Below are 20,981 nucleotides of genomic sequence, written 5' to 3' on the forward strand. Positions count from 1 at the left end.
AACGACGATCACTAGTGATCATCGTAGCAGTCAACACGTTAAGTGATTCTGATTGTTTAGTTTCATCTGTCGTTTTTTTAAAGTTATTCTATTTATGCGATGAAAACAATTTTAAGATTTTTAATTAAAAACGAAGACACGAGGTTTTATTATATTAATTTTTGGATTGCATCTAATACAACGAATTCACAAGCTTTTGCAGCCTGTTGTGTCAAGCATAAGCCTATTTCTTGAAGGCGAGATAATTCTGCTCGATCTTCTATTAGGGGATATTCTTCTAAGGTTTTGGCAGGTTTTTTCGCCACAGTTAAACGCAATCGATTAAGCTCGACTTCTTCCTTCGGACTTAAAGTTTCTAGAAAATTGATTTATTGTACATGTACAGTCATGAACATTAAGATTTTTGTTTATGCTAATATTGCGATATTTATGCTAATATTTGTGCTTTTGCAATTCATACTTTTATTTTCAAGTTCTGTAATTTTGTTCGACAAATTCTTTCGAATGGCTTGTACTTTTTTGGCAGCTCGTCTCTTTTTCTTTATTTCCTCATCGCGTTCATTTTTCTTTTTTCTTTTCAAACTTTTCTTTCTTTTCCTCGAAGCTTGTGAATCTTTATAGTTTTTCGAGAATCTCTTTTCTCTGTTCTTCACCTTTAGTGAGAATAAACATTAAATGAAGATATGGTAAGTTTTTGATTAACTTACGCGAACGTTTAATCTCATGCGAATTAATCTCTTATTTTGATTTTGTTTGTATTTCTGCCAGAGTTTTCCACAAATTTCGGCCGCACGAAGCAATTTCAATCTCAACTCGTTGTTGGAAAGATTGTGAAATAATGAAACGATTTTTCCAATGTTGAAATCATCTTGTCCTCCACCCTAGTCATTAATTACAATTATATGAAGTTATAATTTCGTAGAGTATCCAGTGATTAATGATCTTTAGTTATTATTTACATTTTCCTTAATTTTAGTAATCTTTTCTTTTTAATTTTTGTTAAGTCATATAAATACTATTTTACATAAGATGAAAATACTTGTAAATTATTTTTAATTCGAGTACGTTTCTCTTTTTAGCGTTTAATTTAGTTTTTAAATACTGATAATTAACAATTTTGTTTGAGAATTAAATGTTGAATACATATTTTTACCAATTCGATGAACGTGCAATCCCAATCTAGTCCACCGTATTGGCATCGGATTTTTGCTTTTTCAACATCTTCAGAGATCTCGGTGTATCTCATACAATATGCAAGCACCCAATTTCGAGGTATATTGGTCACAGGTAAGATTCTCCAAACTTTAGCCGTAATGTCTTCTAACATCTTCAACGAGGTGCTATCGGTGAGGGTTGGTACTTGAGTGATTGATGAATCCAGGAAAACTGTCGTTTCGGTAGTATTTTCATAATGCTGAAGCAAAATATTACACCTCGAAAAAATTTTCAATTTTATTATTACAATGAAGAGCGATAATTAGCCATAGCTTTTCATCATTAATGATACAATTGTGCTCTTCGCTGTACAGATGTTAAAAAAATTTTTAGCATTATCATTGAATATCAAAAGTATTTGTTAATTATGGAAATATGCGAAGAATGCTAACTTGTGGTTTTTTCAGATGCTTGTTGCTTGTGGATTTAGAGAATGTCGCAGAGGCGATGATACATCCAATTGTTATTATGTGTCTTAGCATGGAACAATAGAGTCTTTATAAAATGATTTTCTTTGAACGTGACGCTGATGAGACATCATAACAAATTGCAGATGTTAATACGATATCTGCAAAAAGCATTTGATAATTAGTTTCATGTAAATTAAACATTTACAAACGACATTTAGTAATTTTGAAGAATTTTAGCATTATGTCATATACATAATAAATTTATCATTTATATTGCATAATGTTATTAGTTGAATAATGAATTGCAATTCATAAGTCAGTTTTACTTTTCACATAAATTAAGAAAGAATTTTAGAAACTAGTTTCTTGATCATACCTTATTCAATTTATAAATAAATATAATAACTTATAAAAATGATCTTCCATAACCATTAACAATTAACAATTTATAATAATGACCTTAAATAAAAATCAATTACATCAGTTATAGTTTAACTTTCTAAATGTTACTAGGTTATAAATAATCTATTTTTAAAAGTTACGAAGATACATATGCGCGAAGCTCTTGAATTCAGTCAATTATATTCATATTCAATCGATAATTCATACATATAACACTAAATCTTCTTAGCAATAAGAATCGGTATAATTACCAGGAAAAAATCTCAAGAAAAAGAAGGAAGAAACTACAAAAATTATCATTCCATTGAATTGTAATTTTATTAAGATACTGCTGCTTCTGGCGATAGAAGGAGTAATTTATAGCTTAATAAGGCAAATCAGAGGAATAGCAACAATAATTTATGATATCCAGAGTTCAAAGAATTGCTTCTTCTAATTATTTTACGATTGTTTAGGTGGTTCTAACTAAATAGTAAAATGCTACGCGACCGTATAATTATTATTATATATAATATGTAGCTATATAACTGTAATTAATGTATGCATACAACTAATGTAATATAATATAACTATAATTAACGACCAGTGTGGAGGATAAAATGATTTGAACATTTCACTAGATTTTACATTATTTGAATAGCATCCAAATTTGGTTCATTGCCGTATTTGTAAAGCTAACATCCTCGTCTTTAATTTTCATCGAAAAAAATCAAAGCAACGAATTGCGGAATTAATGGCGTCGTTGTTTCCGGGAATATTATAACTGTTGGCTGCACAAGATCAACAGATTAACCAAACGATAATTGTTATGAAAAGAAAATAAAGAACAGAACATAATACAATGGTGCCATTGCTAGTTTAAATACTAGTCTCTGATAATCATCGGGATTTTCCCTGTGTTCCACGCATATTTCACTGGCTGCATCTTTTCAGGTGTAAATGTGTACAAAAGAAAGAATTGAGGCCTTGTTTTCGTCGAGGAATGTTCAGTTTCCTGCAACTAAATTATCATAATATATTGTAACGTAAATACTTGCCTTTTTCTTTATTTAGTATTAATAAGATGGAACGTAATATCAGTGAATGAGAATAACTCAGTTTGAGTTGAAAAAAATGAGACATTAATTCTTGAAAAGGAAATCTTTGGTTATTGTGGAAGATATTCATGAGAAATCCACAAGTAAGTCGGCGACAGCTGTTTTGTAGCTGCTGATTATATGTAGGTTTGTGTTTTGCAATAGATTATGGTAGAAATTTATCTGAAATCAAAGATAAACAGTTTATACAATTGAAATCCATCAATTTTTTCAGTATTTATTATTTTTTAATTACCACAGTTAGAGTACCTCGCCCCCTTTCATAGAAAGTATTTTATAGCTATATGAATTTATATTATACAGGTAAAAAATATAACGTGCTTCATATATTCACATTTGAAGTTTTTAAAATAGTTCGAAAGTAGAAACAATTTTATAATTTAATTTGACATCACTTGTCGTTTTCAATGATCAGAAAATACGAAGTGTAATAACCGTATGTCAGAATTTTTAAAATGTGTACTCCGTATTAACGAATGACATTGATACTGCGATTTATTGATTTTTTACTGATACGTGAGAATAGAAGTTAGAATGAATGTGAACAATAACATGCGTCATATTACTCTCATTTTATCGAACTTTTGTCTCTCTTATATCATATAAAATAATAAATGTCTCTCTCATATCATATATAAGTATAAATGATCATCTGAAATATTCATTAAAGTCATAGTTTAATTCCTTCGATATCTTTTAAAAATTAAACGAATAAAATTATGACTTCAATGACTATCAATGTTGAATTATATAAATCTTTGATTCGAACCAATATTATCGTGGCTTTTTTATTCTATAATCTCTTCAAATTCTATAAATCTCTTTAAACTATGATTACATGTGATTTTGTAGTATATAATACAACACAGAGCTTTACTTTTCAGTTCGTTACGTTTAATTAGCGATGAAAGAAATGCATTGTGAAATAAAACTGCGGAATTTCCAGGTTCTTCTTTAACATCTGTTCTTAATTAAGAATTAACAATTCTCGAAGTTATAAAGAGCAATTGAATCATAGAAACTTCTTTCGTAATGACGAATAAAGTACATATATAGACAGTGATTGAATTATGTATCTTACTATTTTTTGAATATTTCTTTTTTATAAAAATATTTTACTTCTTAGTTATTTCACTAATTGTTTTAATATTGTTAAAAATGGTAAAAATGGTAACAATGGTATAATATAATATGATAACAAATAGGGGGTAATAGATATTATTAAATCATGTGAAAATATTGATTCGAAGAGAAACACATTGATACTTACAGAAACACAAGAAGCATTCTGATTTCGTTTTCGATAGGAAAGATTAAATCATACATCACGAGTCGACATCGTTTAATTCTCTCCGACGAGTTTCGTGATAGGTCTATTGATTATTTTTGTATTATTTGACCCTTAAATTATATCAACTTGGATATACTATGTACAAACGATATAAGTCCTTTCGTTTCGCTTTCACTGGCTGTCAGCCAACGTTGTGAAAAGAAGCTCGTTTTATTCGCTGAATAAATTCCAAAAGGAAGAGAAGAAAAGAAAATTCCAGAACATGCCGTCTGATTCATTTTCAAATGTTGTTAAACTCATTCGACTGAAGATATTCGAAGCATTTTATTCTGCAAAAAGCAAATATTTCAAAAGTTAGCGCAGTAATTTTTAATCAGCACTTTCAGCACTTTCTTTCTGCGCAAATTTTCATAGGAATTTTAAAAATATAAACGTAGAAATTTAATTTTTTTGTAGAGTCTAAAATAAGACTAACTAGAGTTAAAAAATGTATATGGCTCAATGTACTGCATCGTTTTCGAAGTGAAAGGATTAATTGATCTAATAAAGATCTGTCAGTGAGTCGCACGATACTAATAGATATTAATTTGCGATTCAGCGAAACCGAATGGAAAAATTCTTGACATGAAATAAACGTTTTTATAATGAATTGTTTTTGCTCCAACTGGAGCTGATGAAGCGAAAATATCTTACGTTTGTTCATGCTTCTTAGTTTACTATAGTTTCAGAATTGTTATTTTTCAAAATCATTATCTCTATTTCTAGAGTAATAACTACAAAGATATACTTTTCCCTAATTTCACTTGAATTTGTTATAATTTGATAACTTTGATTGACAAATACTTCTCAGAAATACTCGAAAGTTTATTAACCCTAACGAATCAACTATACGTGTATTAAGAAACGATATATACGTATATGTACGTGGTAAATTGTATCAACGTTTTTCGATTCCGATGACGTGTTTCTCCCCACCGATTGCATGTGGGATTTCCTGACATTGAAGCCATTACAACCGGCATTTCCAGCATCGTAGATGTAACGACCTATCGGACTTTGTAAACGTCGACTGACCCGCTGAAGAGGATTTGTGTTCAATGAACAAATATGACACTCACTTGCGAACAAAACTCGTGGTGGGGAAGTGGTTGTGGAGCCAGTTACTCGCGACTCGCGGGCATCTTGGAGACTCTGCTTTTCCTCTTGCGTGCAGTCAGTTTGGTATCGTAGCGAGTAACTATCAGACGTTATTTTTTTCGTGTCTTATTCGATAATTCACAATTTGAGACTCTGAACAAGAGGAACGCAGTTGCAGGTCAGCGAAATGTTTTACAAACTGGTGAGTGATGATCCTTTGGTGATGATGAATAACGTAGATCATAGAAATAACGTAGATTGAACGTAGTACATCGTTGCTTTAGTCGTATTAGATTTATTTTTGTGATAAGATGTTGATATTGTTTTGGTAGAAATTGTATTGTTGGTGCTTTGGTAGTGGATTATCCTGAAATGAAATTATTTATTAGTACTTTTGTAATGAGGTCAATGAGTATATTAAGTTAGTATAAGTTGATTAATATCGATGTGTAAAATAATATTTTCTGTTTATACAGTGAAACAACGTTTACTTGCTAATTTCCTTACTTGCTAATTTCGAAATAAAAAAATTAAATATAATCTCAAACATTTTACGTGAATATTCTACATATATTAAATCAGTTAGAACAACATTCGATACATGACCTCTCAGTAATGAAAAGTTCAACTCTGATAACTTATCTTGTTGTATATACATTTTTCTCACCTTTCATTGTTACTTTCCATATTCAATATTAACCCTGTTGTTCTCATCATAACTCATTTTTCAATCACGTCCTATCTCTTCAAATATCTTTCTTTTTTCTGATATTTTATTTATAGGATGCGAATATACGAAAGATTGTAAAATTATGTACTGAATGTTAAAATCAAACATTTAAGAACTATGTATATTTTAATACAGATACGGAGAGAATGTGAGAGTTAACTCGCAGTAATATTTTTCAAATGTTCTCAGTAATATTCTAAATATTTCAAATATTTTTCAAAATCAGATATTTACATATATTGTATTATGCTTATTTTGAGCAATTATTTATCTTGGGTCTCACTAGTTTTCACACTATTAGTAGTTAGTATTATATTTGAGTTTCATCTATCGAAGTGAAATATTCTCTGCTTTGTTTTATAATTAGCCTTCCTTGGACCATGAAGGACACATTTTTACTCATTTTTATTACATAAAGAAAAATCACAAGAATTCATTGACTAAAATGTTTCTAAGGAATGTCAGCACACTTATTCTTATATCATTTTTCAATCGACGAGTTGATTTTAATTCGATTTTGTGTATAGTTGCACTGCTCAGCGGTTGATTACACGCATGGTACGTGCTTTATTTATTAAGTTGGACACGTATATGATTGAAGAATTCACTTGTTATTCGGTGAATATCTCTGTCGGCATTGTCAGATTTTAAATGTGACTTCATGAATTTTGGTACTGTTAAAAATTACAACATTTCGAAGTTTCTGTAAATAAAAGATTTTAACAAAATAGTAAACTATTATTATCAGGATCATTTTGTACAATTGCAAGTTACAAGTATTAATAAACATATTTATAATAATTGTTGCGAATATTTATATATAAATTCATATGTTTGTAAGTGCAATTAAAGTAGAATTTTTTTTTAGAAAATATTTTTATATACAAATAAGGAAATAAAACCTAAGCAGAAAACTGTTTCATTTATTAAATATTATTATCTTCTTAATCGAATAATAATTAAATAATTTTTACTTTTGTTTCAAACACAAAATAAAATATTTCTATTAAAAAATTAAAGAAAGACACAAATTTCAAAGATAATAAACCACACTGATAGAAAGATAAAGAAAAAAAGTAAAAAATAGCAATAAATACTTAAATATTAAAAGAAGAAAAAGTAGGAGATAGGAGAAAATCTCGAGAGTTGTAAAATAGAAATTATACGATACTATTTCCATAAATTATGGAGTGCTTCGTCCCGGGGAATGTATAATGAAGACGTAGACAGCGAAACAGGGTGAAATTGAAGGTTGTCAAAACGAGGAACTGGAAAGTTGCATACGAAATTACGTAAAATCGGTATTAGTATTTGCATAAGGCGAAATTAAAGTGGAATAATTCAAACGAGTTTCCCACGTGCCTGAGGTGATATAGCAACAGGAACAAACTATAGAGGCGTGGTTATGTTTTCTCTTGCTTTCGTCATATGAGGCTCGTCATACTTTAATTTCAGCTAAGAAAGCCGGACTCTATGATGTCACGGTTTGCTCGTTGCTTTCACTCACGTTTGCCTCTCTTTCGTCCCAGATTGTACAATTTTCACTCATTCTCTCATTACGTTTCGAGTATATTCCACAGAATTTTTTTTTATGTTTACTTTACATATTCAAAGTAAAAAGTTGCTCATTGTCGTTAACAGGATATTGTACTTCCTATTTTGTACATTCTTTGGTCATTCTTCCGGGGGGCTGTTGAATTTTTCCTGAAGAAATATTGACATTGAAAATAGATCTAATTTCTTAACATCATAAAAGAAATATTATAACTGGTAAAAACTGGTTTTGTCAATCCACGATTATTATCGTGGACACTGAAATTACAAAGTAACTTATTGTAACTAACGAACTAGAGCGTGACTCCTACATGAAACTCTTCCCTTGTTTGGTATAAAAATTTACATAGATACGGGTGACGTGTGTGACCATTTATTTATTGATATCATGTTGACCTCGTGTATGTCGGGATCTGAAATCGTCGCATAAATTACGATTGAGAATCACGGCCAAACAGTTGCCAAAGAGTTGCGAAATTTCCAACTACAGAAATGAGATTGCTCATCATACTTTAGAAATTTCATATTTTTCTATTTCCAATAATTTAATTCCTTAAAAGAAAAAGAAAAGAAAAGAAAAATCTTTACAGACTTAATCTTACAGAATCTTTCTATTTTTACTTAATCACTCAATTTTCACTTAATACTTACTATTTTTTTCAATAATCGCTCCTACTTTTAGGTAACGTCGGTGTTACCAATACTACTGCTGGTAACTTACGTATCAACGCAATGTCTCACTGGAAACGACAGTCCTCGGACGATGAACGTTGGTTCGAAGAAAGCTGTGATCAACTCGAGATTCGGGTTCGCCCTCGATACGCTTAAGAAGATGTCTCAGATAGAGTCGCGCGACAATATTTTTTATAGTCCGCACAGTCTTCATCAGGCTCTGACCTTGGCATATTTCGGCGCTCGAGGCACCACCGAGAACTCTTTAAAAAAAGCCTTGCACATATCTGACGATCTGTCCAAGGTCGACGTACAACGATACTATGCCTACGAGAATTCCTTCAAAAAGCCGAACGACCAGGTGAGTCGAATCAGAGCAACATTGCGTCACTATTGTTCGCGGTTGCAAGTATTCCAAGGTGAGCAACATAATCGTAACATCAGGGTTCTCTTGTTTAATAAAAAATTTTAGTAACGGGAATTTTAGTAGGTTATAGATGGAAGGTAGATGTTTGTGTACGTGAAATCTGAAAACGTATGAAAATGCTCGTAAAATATGATACTATACTATATGACTATAGAAAGTATTTGCACACCATTTGTATACTACTTAATCGGAACCAAATACTAAGTATATCAAATTTACATTGGTTACAACTCATCATACATATGTCATGGGTTAACGATTAGAGTCTAAGCATTAACTTCCCTTTAATTACCTTTAATTATCTATAATTGTCTTCGTTTATGTGTCTAATCTGTACAATGGCTTTGTATAGAATATCTATGGTAGATATGTGTCATGAGCCTTTCATATTTTTTAGTCGTGTTACATAATTATTGTATATTGTTTCGTACTTAATGAATCAAACATGATAATCTTAGTGGTAGTTTAATTTGTTGGAATCTGAGTAGGAAGCGTCTTGATCTCACAGTTTCGTAGAATTTCTTAATGAACAGCTATGAATGTAATCCGTGAGTAATGTCTGTTCCTTCCATGTGAACAAATAATATAAAGAGAAGATCCTGATTTTATTTAATCAATTATGTAATTCTTGATTTATGATGTCTCGCAATACTCTTTGCAATAGTATTTAAAGAATGAATCGTTAAACCAATTTTCTTTCTTCAGCAGAATTCATCAGCAGACTATGAGTATAACTCTGCGAATCGATTGTGGATATCGGACACGAGAAAAATACGAGAATGTATGCTAGACTTATTTGGAGACCAACTGGAAAAGACTGATTTTCATACTAATCCAAATGCGGTTCGTGATCATATCAATCAATGGGTGAGCAACGAGACCAAAGGACATATCCGTGATCTTCTTCCTCCTACCAGTATTACAGAAAACACTGATTTGGTCTTGGCTAACGCGGTGTACTTCAAAGGTCGTTGGAAGAGCCGTTTCGATTCAGCCAATTCGAAGAAGGATATTTTCTACTCCTCTAACTCCCAACATTCTATGGTTACGTTCATGAAGCAGAAGGGAAATTTCAATCATCGTAAGTTATGCACTAAAATGTTGTTTCTTGTACATTACACTTTGTTACTAGCATTGACTGATATTGCTTCTCTTAAAAAGACTTCTATTTTATTGTGTAGATTTATTGTTCTATTATTATCGAGAAAAAATTTCGTATTAAAATTTTAATTATTATTCTGAGTGCATTAAAATTTTTCTTAATTAGTATTAGAGTTATTACTTTGTTTTCTTCCATTTTTTTTTTTTTTAAATTGAGGCTAAAATGTAATTTAAAGTTAGTATTTATAAACGTAAAAATATCTGAAATATTTATAATTATAATTACTGATCATACGTTACCTTGCAAATTATATACATGAAATTTAGTTGAATTTCATTTCAAAAATTTTAGGAATCTATCTTTTCTTATAACGAGATAAGAGAGATTCGAAAGTAGGTTTTTAAGGCGCGAAAATCGCGAATTAAAAATTTACCCATATGTAATGTTGCGTATCATAAGTATAAGCGTATGTTGAACGAAGTTCAGCCTAAAAATTATTTAGACAAATGGTAATTACATTATAATATAAAAGAACAATATTTTTTACAGTCGTTTCAGAAGTACTGGGCGCGCATGTGCTGGAACTGCCTTATGAAGGCAACATCTCAATGTTTATCCTTCTTCCTCCATTCGTTTTCGCAAAATCCATCGCTGACTCTGAGCAAAACGGCGAGCGAGACAGTGTTCGTCAGTTGGTCGAACGTATCTCCACGCATTCAGGATCTGTGGAATTGCGCACACTTTTGGATATGGGTATACCTCCTGAACAGGTGGAGGTCATCCTGCCGCGATTCGAGGTGGAAAAGGAACTTCAAATAACCACGCTGCTTCACGCTATCGGAGCTGGTGAATTGGTAACACCCAACGCAGCTGATCTTCGTGGCTTCATCGAGGACGGCGAAAAACCGTTGCATTTGGGTGATGCTGTGCACCGCGCGCGAATCGAAGTCACCGAAGAGGGCACCACCGCAGCCGCCGCTACCGCTCTCTACACTTGGCGGTCTGGACGACCACTGCAACCGGCAGTTTTCAACGCGAATCATCCGTTCTTGTACTTCATCTACGAGAAACCGACGCGTAACATTTTATTCAGCGGAATTTATCGTTCCCCCAATCTTGCAAACGCATCATCCTGAGTATGAATACATTATATTTTTTGGAGGGATGAGTTTTGGACGAATGAGAAGCTTTTGTGGGCATGTAAGTAAATACATGATGGGAGAGTTTGTTTGCATGTGTGTACTTTGGAACGATTGCAATCTATTGTTGTTTACAGAGCGTTTTAAGAATTTTGTAATTTTGTATAAATTAAGCGTTGCAACTCGTCATTATTTGTAATCTTTCGGTGACATAAATGTCCGGAACGTGTCGACAGAGAATCTTAAAAAAGTAATGTTTGATCATTATTTTCACTATAGATGGAGACTTGTTAACGGTTTCCACTATAATATTTTGGTGCGATAGTAAATATTGCTAGAGTGGCAAAAATGTGCGATATTACGATGAAATTTGACTTATTATACGTGTGACGTAATTTTTAAAGAGTATTTATAACTGTGAGTACAATTTAAATATCTTTTATCTATAATCCCAGAGAATTGAATTGATTGAAAATCACTATAATTTCTAATGTCACTATAATTTAAATCTACACTATGTAGGAAATATAAATTTATAATTCCTTTTATTAATATAAATTATATAAATTATATTTGTAGAAATTATACAATTTCAACGTTTACTAATTAAAACGATATTTTTCAACACTGAGACGACTGCAGAAAGGTTATAATTCAAGCTTATTTATAAGTCAAGCAAAGCAACTTTTTTACGTGAAGAACTTAAAATTTGATAATATTCAAAAACATGGATGTGTTATTTTCGAATGCTACTTAGGTACTTATATATATGGGTATAATGAAAAATTAAATTAAAATTGGAGAATATTTTATCCGTAAAGTTTTATAATTTCTTATTTTTCGTTTTCCAGAATGAATTTTTGTAAAAGAAATTATATAGTTCAGTAACAAAATTATATAGTTAGTATGTTTTTAAAACATACTAACACAGTGGTGGTGCAAAACTTGCCTGAATCGACGTACGAAAGGATATGACACGAAAATGGTAAGTGGGCCTCCAATCGTAGGTCGAAAAAATACATTGTATGCTAGGTCTATTCATATACCTCGTCTGTGCTATTACAATCTTATAATTTTAATAAACAATTTTTATTATTTGACGAACGAAATTATTATCCACTGTAGATACTGTAGAATTATAATTTACCGATAGTCGCTCTTCCCTGACCGATGGATAATAAAAGAGTCACCCGCGTAAGTTTATAATTTATTCTTCAAACATCAACACTTCATTGGTAAGGAAAAGACAGTAAAAATGCACATGAATTAGAGCTCGCATTATTTAATAATTAAAAATTAATTGTCGGCAATACATGACTCTGAAATATCTGTTGAACGTTGTTGATCGATGCACAATAAATCAAAACTTACCGACAAGTTGCGCCTCCACCGGCCGTGTTTCCAAGCAGGACTCGGGTCGGTGGTTCCATTCACTGACGCTGACGTCACTGAAAGCCACCGAGGTCCCGGTAAAACGTGTGCAGAAACGACCGTTAGCCGGTAGCATCCGCAAAACTCGATCCTCTCCGGCAGGATCTGGCATCTGATTGCGTCACGCGCCGATACAAGCGAACGGATACACGGACTCTCGTCTCGAAGTCTGGCAGTCCTTGACGCAGGCCTCGATCCCGGCGAAAGATGAGCAAACTCGAGATCCGTGAGAGATTCGCCGTACTTCCTCGAAGAAACGACTTCTCCGACCAGTTTGCTCTCGGAGAACGGTATTGCGCTTACTACGAAGAATCTTCCTCGATCGATCTCTGTGCCTAACCTTTTTTTTTTTCTTTCTCTTTCAGCCAATCGATATAAGACTGCGAATACGTGAATTTTCTTCCTGTTAAGGAACTCCATATCAGGTCATCGTTGATCGATCGTATTTCCGTATATCGTAGTTCAATAGGTCCGTCTTTGAACCTGTCAAATCGTTGCACCTCATTTTCGCGTGAGATGGGGTTTTGATTGGTCTAAAATAAGTATATATATGGATGATGCATTGAATAGTTTAGGAATGATTTTTATGAGTTTCTCGAGGAAATGATCATTGGATTGACAATTATGCGAATGCTCATCTTGTGGAGGTAACAGTTACTTTATTTATTCTATTTTTGTTCGCAGTTTTCAGTACACGTAAGGATGTGTATAAATTGTTTCAATTGTGTTTAAAGGTGGCGTAGTTGCGACTGAAGGCGTTATTGAAAATATAGGGAAGATTAAATGCATTCCTAGTTTCTTACAATGAATAACGCAATCTGATATGCAAGATAGCAAGCAAGATTTCAAAAGCTGTTGCAAACATAGTGCACGTTTAATCGCGATTATCTTATTGGTAATTATACCGGCATTACTTCGATATGGCGTGCAAAATTGTCGCAAGAACATTGTCCATTTATTGCCAGTAATATAAATCGCGTTAATAAAAGTTCTATTTAAATGCTTGTTCTCGTCGATTCTGTACGCTTCGTCGTGATAGCCCTTTTTGTCTTGAATTACAAATTCCCTCGTGTAGAACAGCGTGCCATATCCGGCGATGGTGCTGCAGTGTGCATTTGTAATAATGATTCTATCTTTATCGTTCTTGCGTGGAATCGTGCGATTTCTGCGCAAAGACATCTGACACCATTCCATGCGCTTTTCGTACCGCTGATGTCAAAATAGGTTATCGATACTGTAGACTGTAAGATTGTAAAAGTATTTGAACATTGGTAGAGACTTTTCATGAATATGGAAACTGTAAGAGAAGAATGCAATAACTTTTTTATGGAGAAGCAATTCTAAAATTCAGCAACTTTGGAGCTAAATTTTTATCTTTTCCAAATTTTCAAAATATGTATATATATATATTTATTAAATATTAAATTATATATATATATATGTGTACTCATCATCAAAATTTTCTATGACAAGTGCTTAAATATCATTTTAGCTACTGTATGTAGTAGTGCATATTTAATAAATACTATATTTAGTATGTAACAAAATATAATATTGCTGTCTTTTATCAAATTTCAAAAATTAAACTTACAAATTGATGACTTCATAAGAAATATAAAAGTGTTGCTCCTGATTGTTAATTTTCTATGGACATTTGTACATTTTTATATATTCATATATAAAAATGTACAAATGTCCATAGAAAATTAATTTATTAACTCATATATATTCTTATTGTATATTATTGTATATTATTGTATTAGTATCTTATTGTATATTATTGTATTTATTAATTCATATATATTCTTATTGTAGATCTATCAGGGCTGAAAATGCTGATGAAAATATTTTACATGATGAAACTTCCAATGAGAAATGTTCAAATACTTGAATGAGTCACTGCACGACCTCTATCTGCTTACATTTATGAATAATTTCGCGCGATCCGCGATGTTGATAATAGACACGATTTGAAAAAGCATCCGCTCGATCGGCAGATAAAATTCTAACGGAGTCTCGGCGTTGATCGGGCAACCTTGACAGTCTCGGTAAACGTGGAAACATTGTTAAGGTTTCCCTCGATACTTTCACTTTCCTTCCTCCTTTTTCGCAGCAAGTGCACAAGCCTGCTGCAAAGATCGCTGGTGAACACGTGCTTTTACGCTTTGATGCTAACGGTAAATCCCGATGGGTTTCTCGTTTCTTCGCTTGAAATCATTTTCGAACGAACATTGACCGCGTTGCTGACCCCATTTTTTCCCCCTTTTCCTTTATTTTACTTCCATTTTGTTACTCGCTGTTTCAGATTGGCTGTGCAGTGTTGTTTTCGACCAGTTACTGTTGAACCATTAATTCTTTAAGCGTTATGGCCGCACACATGTATGTGTCTGGTGAATGTTATCTACATACTCATATAGACTTATATGGATGTTGTGAAACAGAAAAACTGTGACTGAATGTTTGAGATATTTTATTACAATATTTTATTGTAGAAAATGAAGAGGTTTTATTAATTTTTATTTAGAAAATGAAGAGGTAATTGTTAATTTATTATTTCATGTTCATCTAAATGTTTTTATGATATTATTTTTAATGCAGTATTGTTGTTTTAATTTATATTTAATATTACATAAATTATGGATAGGTTTGAGATAGAAATATCCATGTCCTCGGCTGACTTAGGATCATGGACCAGTTTCCTATATAGTTGTTCTGCTCTTATGCGGGTTTCCTTGGCGAGCCTCGAAATTCTAACGTGTCGGGATATCGTATTCATAAGGCACGTATATTAATGGACGTACGGCACATGGTGCTACACCGGTGCACGTGCAACACATAAACCACTTCCTTGACAAGACCCAGTTTCGATGTCTCTCGCGTATGTCGGTGCTTAATTATGCCAAGGAAGCACTTACACGAGTGCAGCTCGCCGGTAGAAAAAGTACGTACTTCCTTTTTGGCTTCTTTATCGATCGTTGACTATTTATGCCAAATTTTTTGCGACGATCAGGTCGATATCGATATTTTTTTTATTCTTTCCTTCTTCTGTTTTTTCTCAAACCGGATAGCGTTTTACGAATTACGAAAATCATTATAGAGTGAAGTTTCACATTTTAATTGCAATAAATTCAGGCTGTTTTAATACATTTGAAAGTTCTTAAGTTTCAGGCTGGGTATTTAATATAGTTGTGTAATTATTTATGGATTACGTGAGAAAATAATTGGTGTAAAGAAATTTAAAGTAGCAATTTGCACACTGATTATAAATTAATAAGAAAATTCAATTATTTTATCAAATTATATGCTATTATTATATTGTTATATTAATAAATATAATATATTGATATAATACTATTATTGATTAATTATTATTTATAATTAATTAATGAATATTTATACTATATAATTGCTACTTTCTGATTTCTGAAAAGTTAATTTAATAGACATTTTACTTCAACTTAGTTACTCAGAAGGTTTTTATATGAGGATATATTTTATTTTATTATTTAACAAATATGAATTCCTTGCAATTCCTTGCAAAAGGAAAGAAAAGAAAAAGTTTAACTTTGAAAATTAACGTAGTACAAATACATTTTCATTAGTGCTGTAGCTCCAAGTGGTTTTGGTCTTTGGAAAGGTGGCGCTTAAGATTCTAAATGACTGCTCAATAAAAGGCGATAAAAGCCTAAAATCCATGGCAATAAATCACTGGACAGGACTGTTCTCTCACAACCTGCAATTTAAGCTCGCTCTTTAAACTGTTCATTACTCGTTCCATTCAGTTGATTTTAATATCTTTTTGCAGTTCTGGTAAGTCGACGTGCCTGTGTACTTCGCGACCAGGTGTTTACGACTTTTATTAATGCTCGCGAAAATTCTGAACAACTTGTCTGAAAGATTCTTCGAAGAGCGAATTGTTTGCTTTCTCATGTAATATATTAACTTCTTAAATTTTTTATGGTAGAGAAGATTTTTAAGCTGTTCTTTGATCTATCCTTTATTTTTAATGTTTCATTTGTGATGCACATGTTATATGTGTCTAACATTACTCAAAATAATACTCAGTTATGATTCATCTCAGAAATTCATCTCTGTCATAGAAGATTTTTAAGGTGTTCTTTGATCTATCCTTTATTTTTAATGTTTCATTTGTGATGCACATGTTATATGTGTCTAACATTACTCAAAATAATACTCAGTTATGATTCAATCAGAAATTCATCTCTGTCATATCATATCTACTATACATATCTAATGTACAAGAGGATATTAATCCTCAATTCGAATATTGTTTATGAAATGCAATGTTTTATCTGTTACATATATATCTTGAGAAAGATTTTTCAGAAATGAAATAGTTTAATAAATGATGAAAAATGTTAAAATGAATTAATGATTTAATTATTATTAGAGCATTATAAATATATAGATAATGTGTTTACACATACACAGGTTAATTTACGTGTCTAATAAGGTAATGCTTCTTTATACAAAATTAATAATTTTACTCTTTAAAATAGTTAATAAGAACAATGTTATTAATTTTTCTAATATTAATCGTTTTTGACATTTGAATTGGACATAATTCCCACGTTTACCGTGATAAATTGCAGAGCTCTCTTATGTTCTTTACTATTTACTACTCTCCACCCCCTCCACCAAATTAGTTCGCGTTACGAACGTGTGGGGAGGGGGTTAGTCGTGTGCCGAAAATCATAGCGTGAAGATGTGTTATTCCAAGTGGTGCGAACATATTAATTACGTAATACAACTTTCATTACCCTTTCATCCTACATGCCCACGCTGCTATTAACTTCATTTATTTCACGTACGTTTTCAATTTATCGAATATTATTTTCTAGCCTTTGGTTGTTTATTACATTTATTGCCACTTTGCTTCGTGAGCTTTCGAAACGGCATTTGACCTTGAGCATTGTTTCAATTTCATATAATTTATTTCTTCTATACACTTATTTGAAAATTTCATTCTTTTCTTTTGTAATATTTAATTGTTTTGACGAAATTCTAGAATTTTTATATTTTTGAAAGAGAACGTTACGGATAAGGTAAATGATGTTCTGCGCATCGCGTCATTTGCGTATTGCGCAGGTATATTCAAACTGACAAAGGACGCCATATTTGATTGGTACGAATCTTGAAACTCTAATGACAGACATTCAGAGTATAATTTTTAAAGATCAATTATATTGCAAAATATTTATAAACTTTTATTCTAATAATTATTACAATAATAATTAGTTAGAAATTTTGAAAAAGATTTGAAGAAGAATACTAGTCTCAAGTTTTGTAACAATTAAATTTTATTAAAATTTCAATTCATGTTATTATTGAAATTTCAAATTTGAATAGTTTTATTTCTTATTATCTTTTGATTAGGATGATATATGTACCAATACATCTTATTTGTTGAATCTTTAACTTCATATTAATTTTAACAGTTCTGATACTAAATTCAACAATAATTTATTGAGAATGTATTTATTTAATAGTTAAAATAATGATTTTACTGTGTAATATAATAAAATTTTTCATTTTTCAAATAAAGTAAGACGTAAAAGGTCTTGAAGCTCGAAATTCGAAGTAAAAAACAACACGAACACAATGTTTGTATTTGTCTTAATTCTCGTGCCTGTTCGAACAGGATCAGCTCATCCCCTACTATTTTCTCAACTGAAGGACGAACTATGTCATTCAGCTGCGGAATTTCGTAACAACAACACGTATTACGTCGCATTAGGTTCATAACTTAATCTATTGGTGGCGTCCTTTCGATGGCGTCGCTTCTTCGACACTCTTTTACTTCCATTTATACCTTCTTAGTGGTATCATTTAATTAATACGCGTGTGTTTAACTAATTAATTAAGTATTACGATAACAAAATCGTGTAGTTCTTTGAAACTTTTCGCATCAATTTTTCTTCAGTCGTCGATTTCACTCGTACAATTACCGGTAGTTTGTCTCGTACGTGTTTCTAATAGAATTTGAAGTTGATTATCGTTTCATTTTTACATGTTTGCCTTCATTTAACACATTTGTCCTGACTTTTGGTTTCTTTTTGTGCAGGTTGTTCCGTGATTACAGAGATAGTATAGAACGTATAGATGCCACGATCATTAATAGACAATTTGATGAACTTTCACGGAAATTTGGTAACATTTTATTCATTTTGGGTAACATTTGATATACAATTCATATATATTTGCAATACAATTCACAATACATAATTTCATAATTATTTGGAATACAAAGATGAAAGTAGAAAAGATTAAATGAATTAATATTTTATTTGGAGCAGCTTAACGATATATGTACATATACTGTCAAATGAATGTATATTCTTGTATTAGATCATCAAATTTAAAGTTTTGTACTTTACTATGTCATATGTAGTTTATTCAACTGTACTTGTAGAAAAATAGCAATAGTTTCTAAATGAACGTATCCTTCGCCATCTCCTTACTAATCAGCTTTATTTTTAGAAAATTTTTGTGACCGCGCGCAATGCGGTCGATAGATTCAGTGTTTGTTGCGCAATATTTTAATGTTTTTTTGAGCAAAGTGACAGTGGCTTTCATTGAATTAGATTATTAATTCATTTAAATTATAATTCGTGAAGTTAGAGTCAGTGAGTCCGCCGATTGTTATTTAAACACGTGTGTTGATAGTCTTTTATTTTTCTTTTTTTTCTTTTTTCGTCAGTATTCGTTTTCGGTATTAAAGTTAGTGCTCAAGAGGATAGGGCCTCTCCAGGAGATCAAGATCGTAAGTAGTTTCATATATTCTTCAATTTATTCAATTTTTCAAATTCAACAACAAAATATAATGTTTGGCGTTTTGTTACAGACATCAGCAACAATTCTTTTGTATTTTTTGGGGAAAATCCAACGGTGGCACTAAAGCCAAGAATGTAAGAATCTCTCATTATCTCCAACTTAAGATTTTTCTTTGGTTTTAAACATGAATTCTAATGTTTAGTGTTTTGTTACAGATTTTATATACAATTTCCACTTCCCCTAAACTTTTAAGGATCTTATGATGCCTCAAAAGCTAAAAATGTAAGTACTGTAGCATGTTGTATTTGAATTCTATTCTCTAGAGTACTCTTTCTATTGAATGTAAAATTGTAATTATAAAATAAAAACTCTTCAAATTATTATTCCCAATTTTTATCATTATTAGAATTTAAATTTCCACAAATAACGCTGTGTCTTCAGAATCAAAATATTTTATGTTTCAGAAAATTTTTCACGGCATTCACTTCCACCATGGGTATCTATTTGACGTGGATCTTCACGACCACTTTCCCTGATCCAGTGCAGCATCAGTGATAACGTTCTTCGCATCTATCCCGTGAGTCGCATGTATTTATGTTCCTCCGGTCACTCAATCATGTCGTAGGATGAAAGGTCCGAATCGGCACGGGTGACTGGTTGTATACGTAGAATTTTTGATGAGCATAGTGACCGCGGGTATTTTTTGTACCCGTGAGTAGTAACATTTTTTTTCAAGTTTTTTATGTATTAGATCAGGATAGGGCTTCTTGCACATCGCGATTTTAACAATTAGAATATATACATTTATAATAATTACTTATAAAATCAAAATATATTTAGTATAAATGTTTGCATAAAAGTAAAATATCCATATGAATAGATAAATTATAAATAATTATTATTAAAACTTCATTTGAGCATTTCATAGTAGAGAAGACGGATATCCTCCGACTTCGTTGTTATGAAAGATGTAGTTATTACTTATTGATACTGGTGATATTTCTTTATAGTTTTTAATTAATAATTGTTATAATAATTAATAATTTGCAATTTCATTTTCCCCTTTATAATAGTACTGAATGATTTAATTAACTGAGTTTTATAATTATGAACTTCAGTAGAATATGAAATACAATAGATTAGAATTTTTTCCGCAAAACAATGTATGAAATTTTATGTGCAAGAAGATACTTCGCGACAGGCAGATTTTTGAATCAAAGCAACAAGTTTGAACACTGCTTTCACATTTTTGAAAATGTGCTTTGATAAAAAAGTCTCCTGAGATTATTTCTATTAATATTTAATTGTTTGAGTCGATTTTTAACTTTTATAACATCTTTTTTAATAAAGTCAGTTCTCATTGTCTTTATTCTCTTGCAATTTCTATAATTTTTGAAAGAGTAGAGTTACTACAGTTTGCAATAAAATAATCCAATAGTCCGCTTAGATATAAATTATACAAACTAATCATTCTTTTAGTTCAGGATTTTCAGGTTTAACCCTTTCCGTGTTCATTGTCAGGATCTCACTCACGTGCCCAGGTGCTACTTGGGTGGGTGAAAGACATTGGGCACGATGA

The 20,981-nt window shown here is 31.5% G+C and overlaps 2 protein-coding genes and 2 long non-coding RNA genes across 8 annotated transcripts; 2 read left to right on the forward strand and 2 right to left on the reverse strand.

Moving 5' to 3' along the window:
* Window positions 1-14: 14 nt before the first annotated feature.
* LOC122530543 lies at window positions 15-5,652 on the reverse strand. Of its 3 annotated transcripts, XM_043657601.1 has the most exons (6): window positions 5,534-5,652; window positions 4,395-4,744; window positions 1,154-1,414; window positions 708-881; window positions 461-653; window positions 15-355 (listed from the first exon to the last, which is right to left on the reverse strand). In XM_043657601.1, the coding sequence occupies exons 3-6, from the start codon at window positions 1,325-1,327 to the stop codon at window positions 150-152; spliced, it is 747 nt and encodes a 248-aa protein (XP_043513536.1). In that variant the 5' UTR covers window positions 1,328-1,414; window positions 4,395-4,744; window positions 5,534-5,652; the 3' UTR covers window positions 15-149. The 3 variants fall into 3 exon arrangements, with proteins under 3 accessions (XP_043513536.1, XP_043513534.1, XP_043513533.1); XM_043657599.1 differs by lacking the exons at window positions 4,395-4,744; window positions 5,534-5,652 and adding an exon at window positions 1,608-1,772 and having other exon boundaries at window positions 714-881; XM_043657598.1 differs by lacking the exons at window positions 4,395-4,744; window positions 5,534-5,652 and adding an exon at window positions 1,608-1,772.
* LOC122530540 (serine protease inhibitor 88Ea-like) lies at window positions 5,568-11,580 on the forward strand. 2 transcript variants are annotated; one of them, XM_043657593.1, is made up of 4 exons: window positions 5,568-5,754; window positions 8,519-8,869; window positions 9,641-10,016; window positions 10,587-11,580. In XM_043657593.1, the coding sequence occupies exons 1-4, from the start codon at window positions 5,740-5,742 to the stop codon at window positions 11,171-11,173; spliced, it is 1,329 nt and encodes a 442-aa protein (XP_043513528.1). In that variant the 5' UTR covers window positions 5,568-5,739; the 3' UTR covers window positions 11,174-11,580. The 2 variants fall into 2 exon arrangements, with proteins under 2 accessions (XP_043513528.1, XP_043513529.1); XM_043657594.1 differs by having other exon boundaries at window positions 9,644-10,016.
* On the reverse strand, window positions 8,186-9,578 carry LOC122530545. Of its 2 annotated transcripts, none has more exons than XR_006307031.1 (3): window positions 9,228-9,578; window positions 8,488-9,035; window positions 8,186-8,320 (listed from the first exon to the last, which is right to left on the reverse strand). It is a non-coding gene; the product is annotated as an uncharacterized LOC122530545 (long non-coding RNA). The 2 variants fall into 2 exon arrangements; XR_006307032.1 differs by having other exon boundaries at window positions 8,235-8,249.
* A 753-nt stretch (window positions 11,581-12,333) lies between the features above and the next one.
* On the forward strand, window positions 12,334-14,033 carry LOC122530546. Its single transcript, XR_006307033.1, has 3 exons — window positions 12,334-12,897; window positions 12,973-13,254; window positions 13,342-14,033. It is a non-coding gene; the product is annotated as an uncharacterized LOC122530546 (long non-coding RNA).
* Window positions 14,034-20,981: the final 6,948 nt, after the last annotated feature.

The sequence above is a fragment of the Frieseomelitta varia genome, unplaced genomic scaffold (assembly GCF_011392965.1).
Source record: "Frieseomelitta varia isolate USP_RPSP 00005682 unplaced genomic scaffold, Fvar_1.2 scaffold_345, whole genome shotgun sequence".
Lineage (NCBI taxonomy): Eukaryota > Metazoa > Arthropoda > Insecta > Hymenoptera > Apidae > Frieseomelitta > Frieseomelitta varia.

Excerpts from the sequence above, each read along its gene's own strand:
- LOC122530543 (XM_043657598.1), bottom strand. The coding sequence starts at position 1,697 with ATGCTAAGACACATAATAACAATTGGATGTATCATCGCCTCTGCGACA. Across the intron at positions 1,415-1,607 it reads AGCATCTGAAAAAACCACAA|CATTATGAAAATACTACCGA; the intron begins GTTAGCATTCTT and ends ATTTTGCTTCAG. Across the intron at positions 882-1,153 it reads ATTGCACGTTCATCGAATTG|GGTGGAGGACAAGATGATTT; the intron begins GTAAAAATATGT and ends ATTAATGACTAG.
- LOC122530540 (XM_043657593.1), top strand. Across the intron at positions 8,870-9,640 it reads TCAAAAAGCCGAACGACCAG|CAGAATTCATCAGCAGACTA; the intron begins GTGAGTCGAATC and ends TTCTTTCTTCAG. Across the intron at positions 10,017-10,586 it reads GAAGGGAAATTTCAATCATC|TCGTTTCAGAAGTACTGGGC; the intron begins GTAAGTTATGCA and ends TATTTTTTACAG.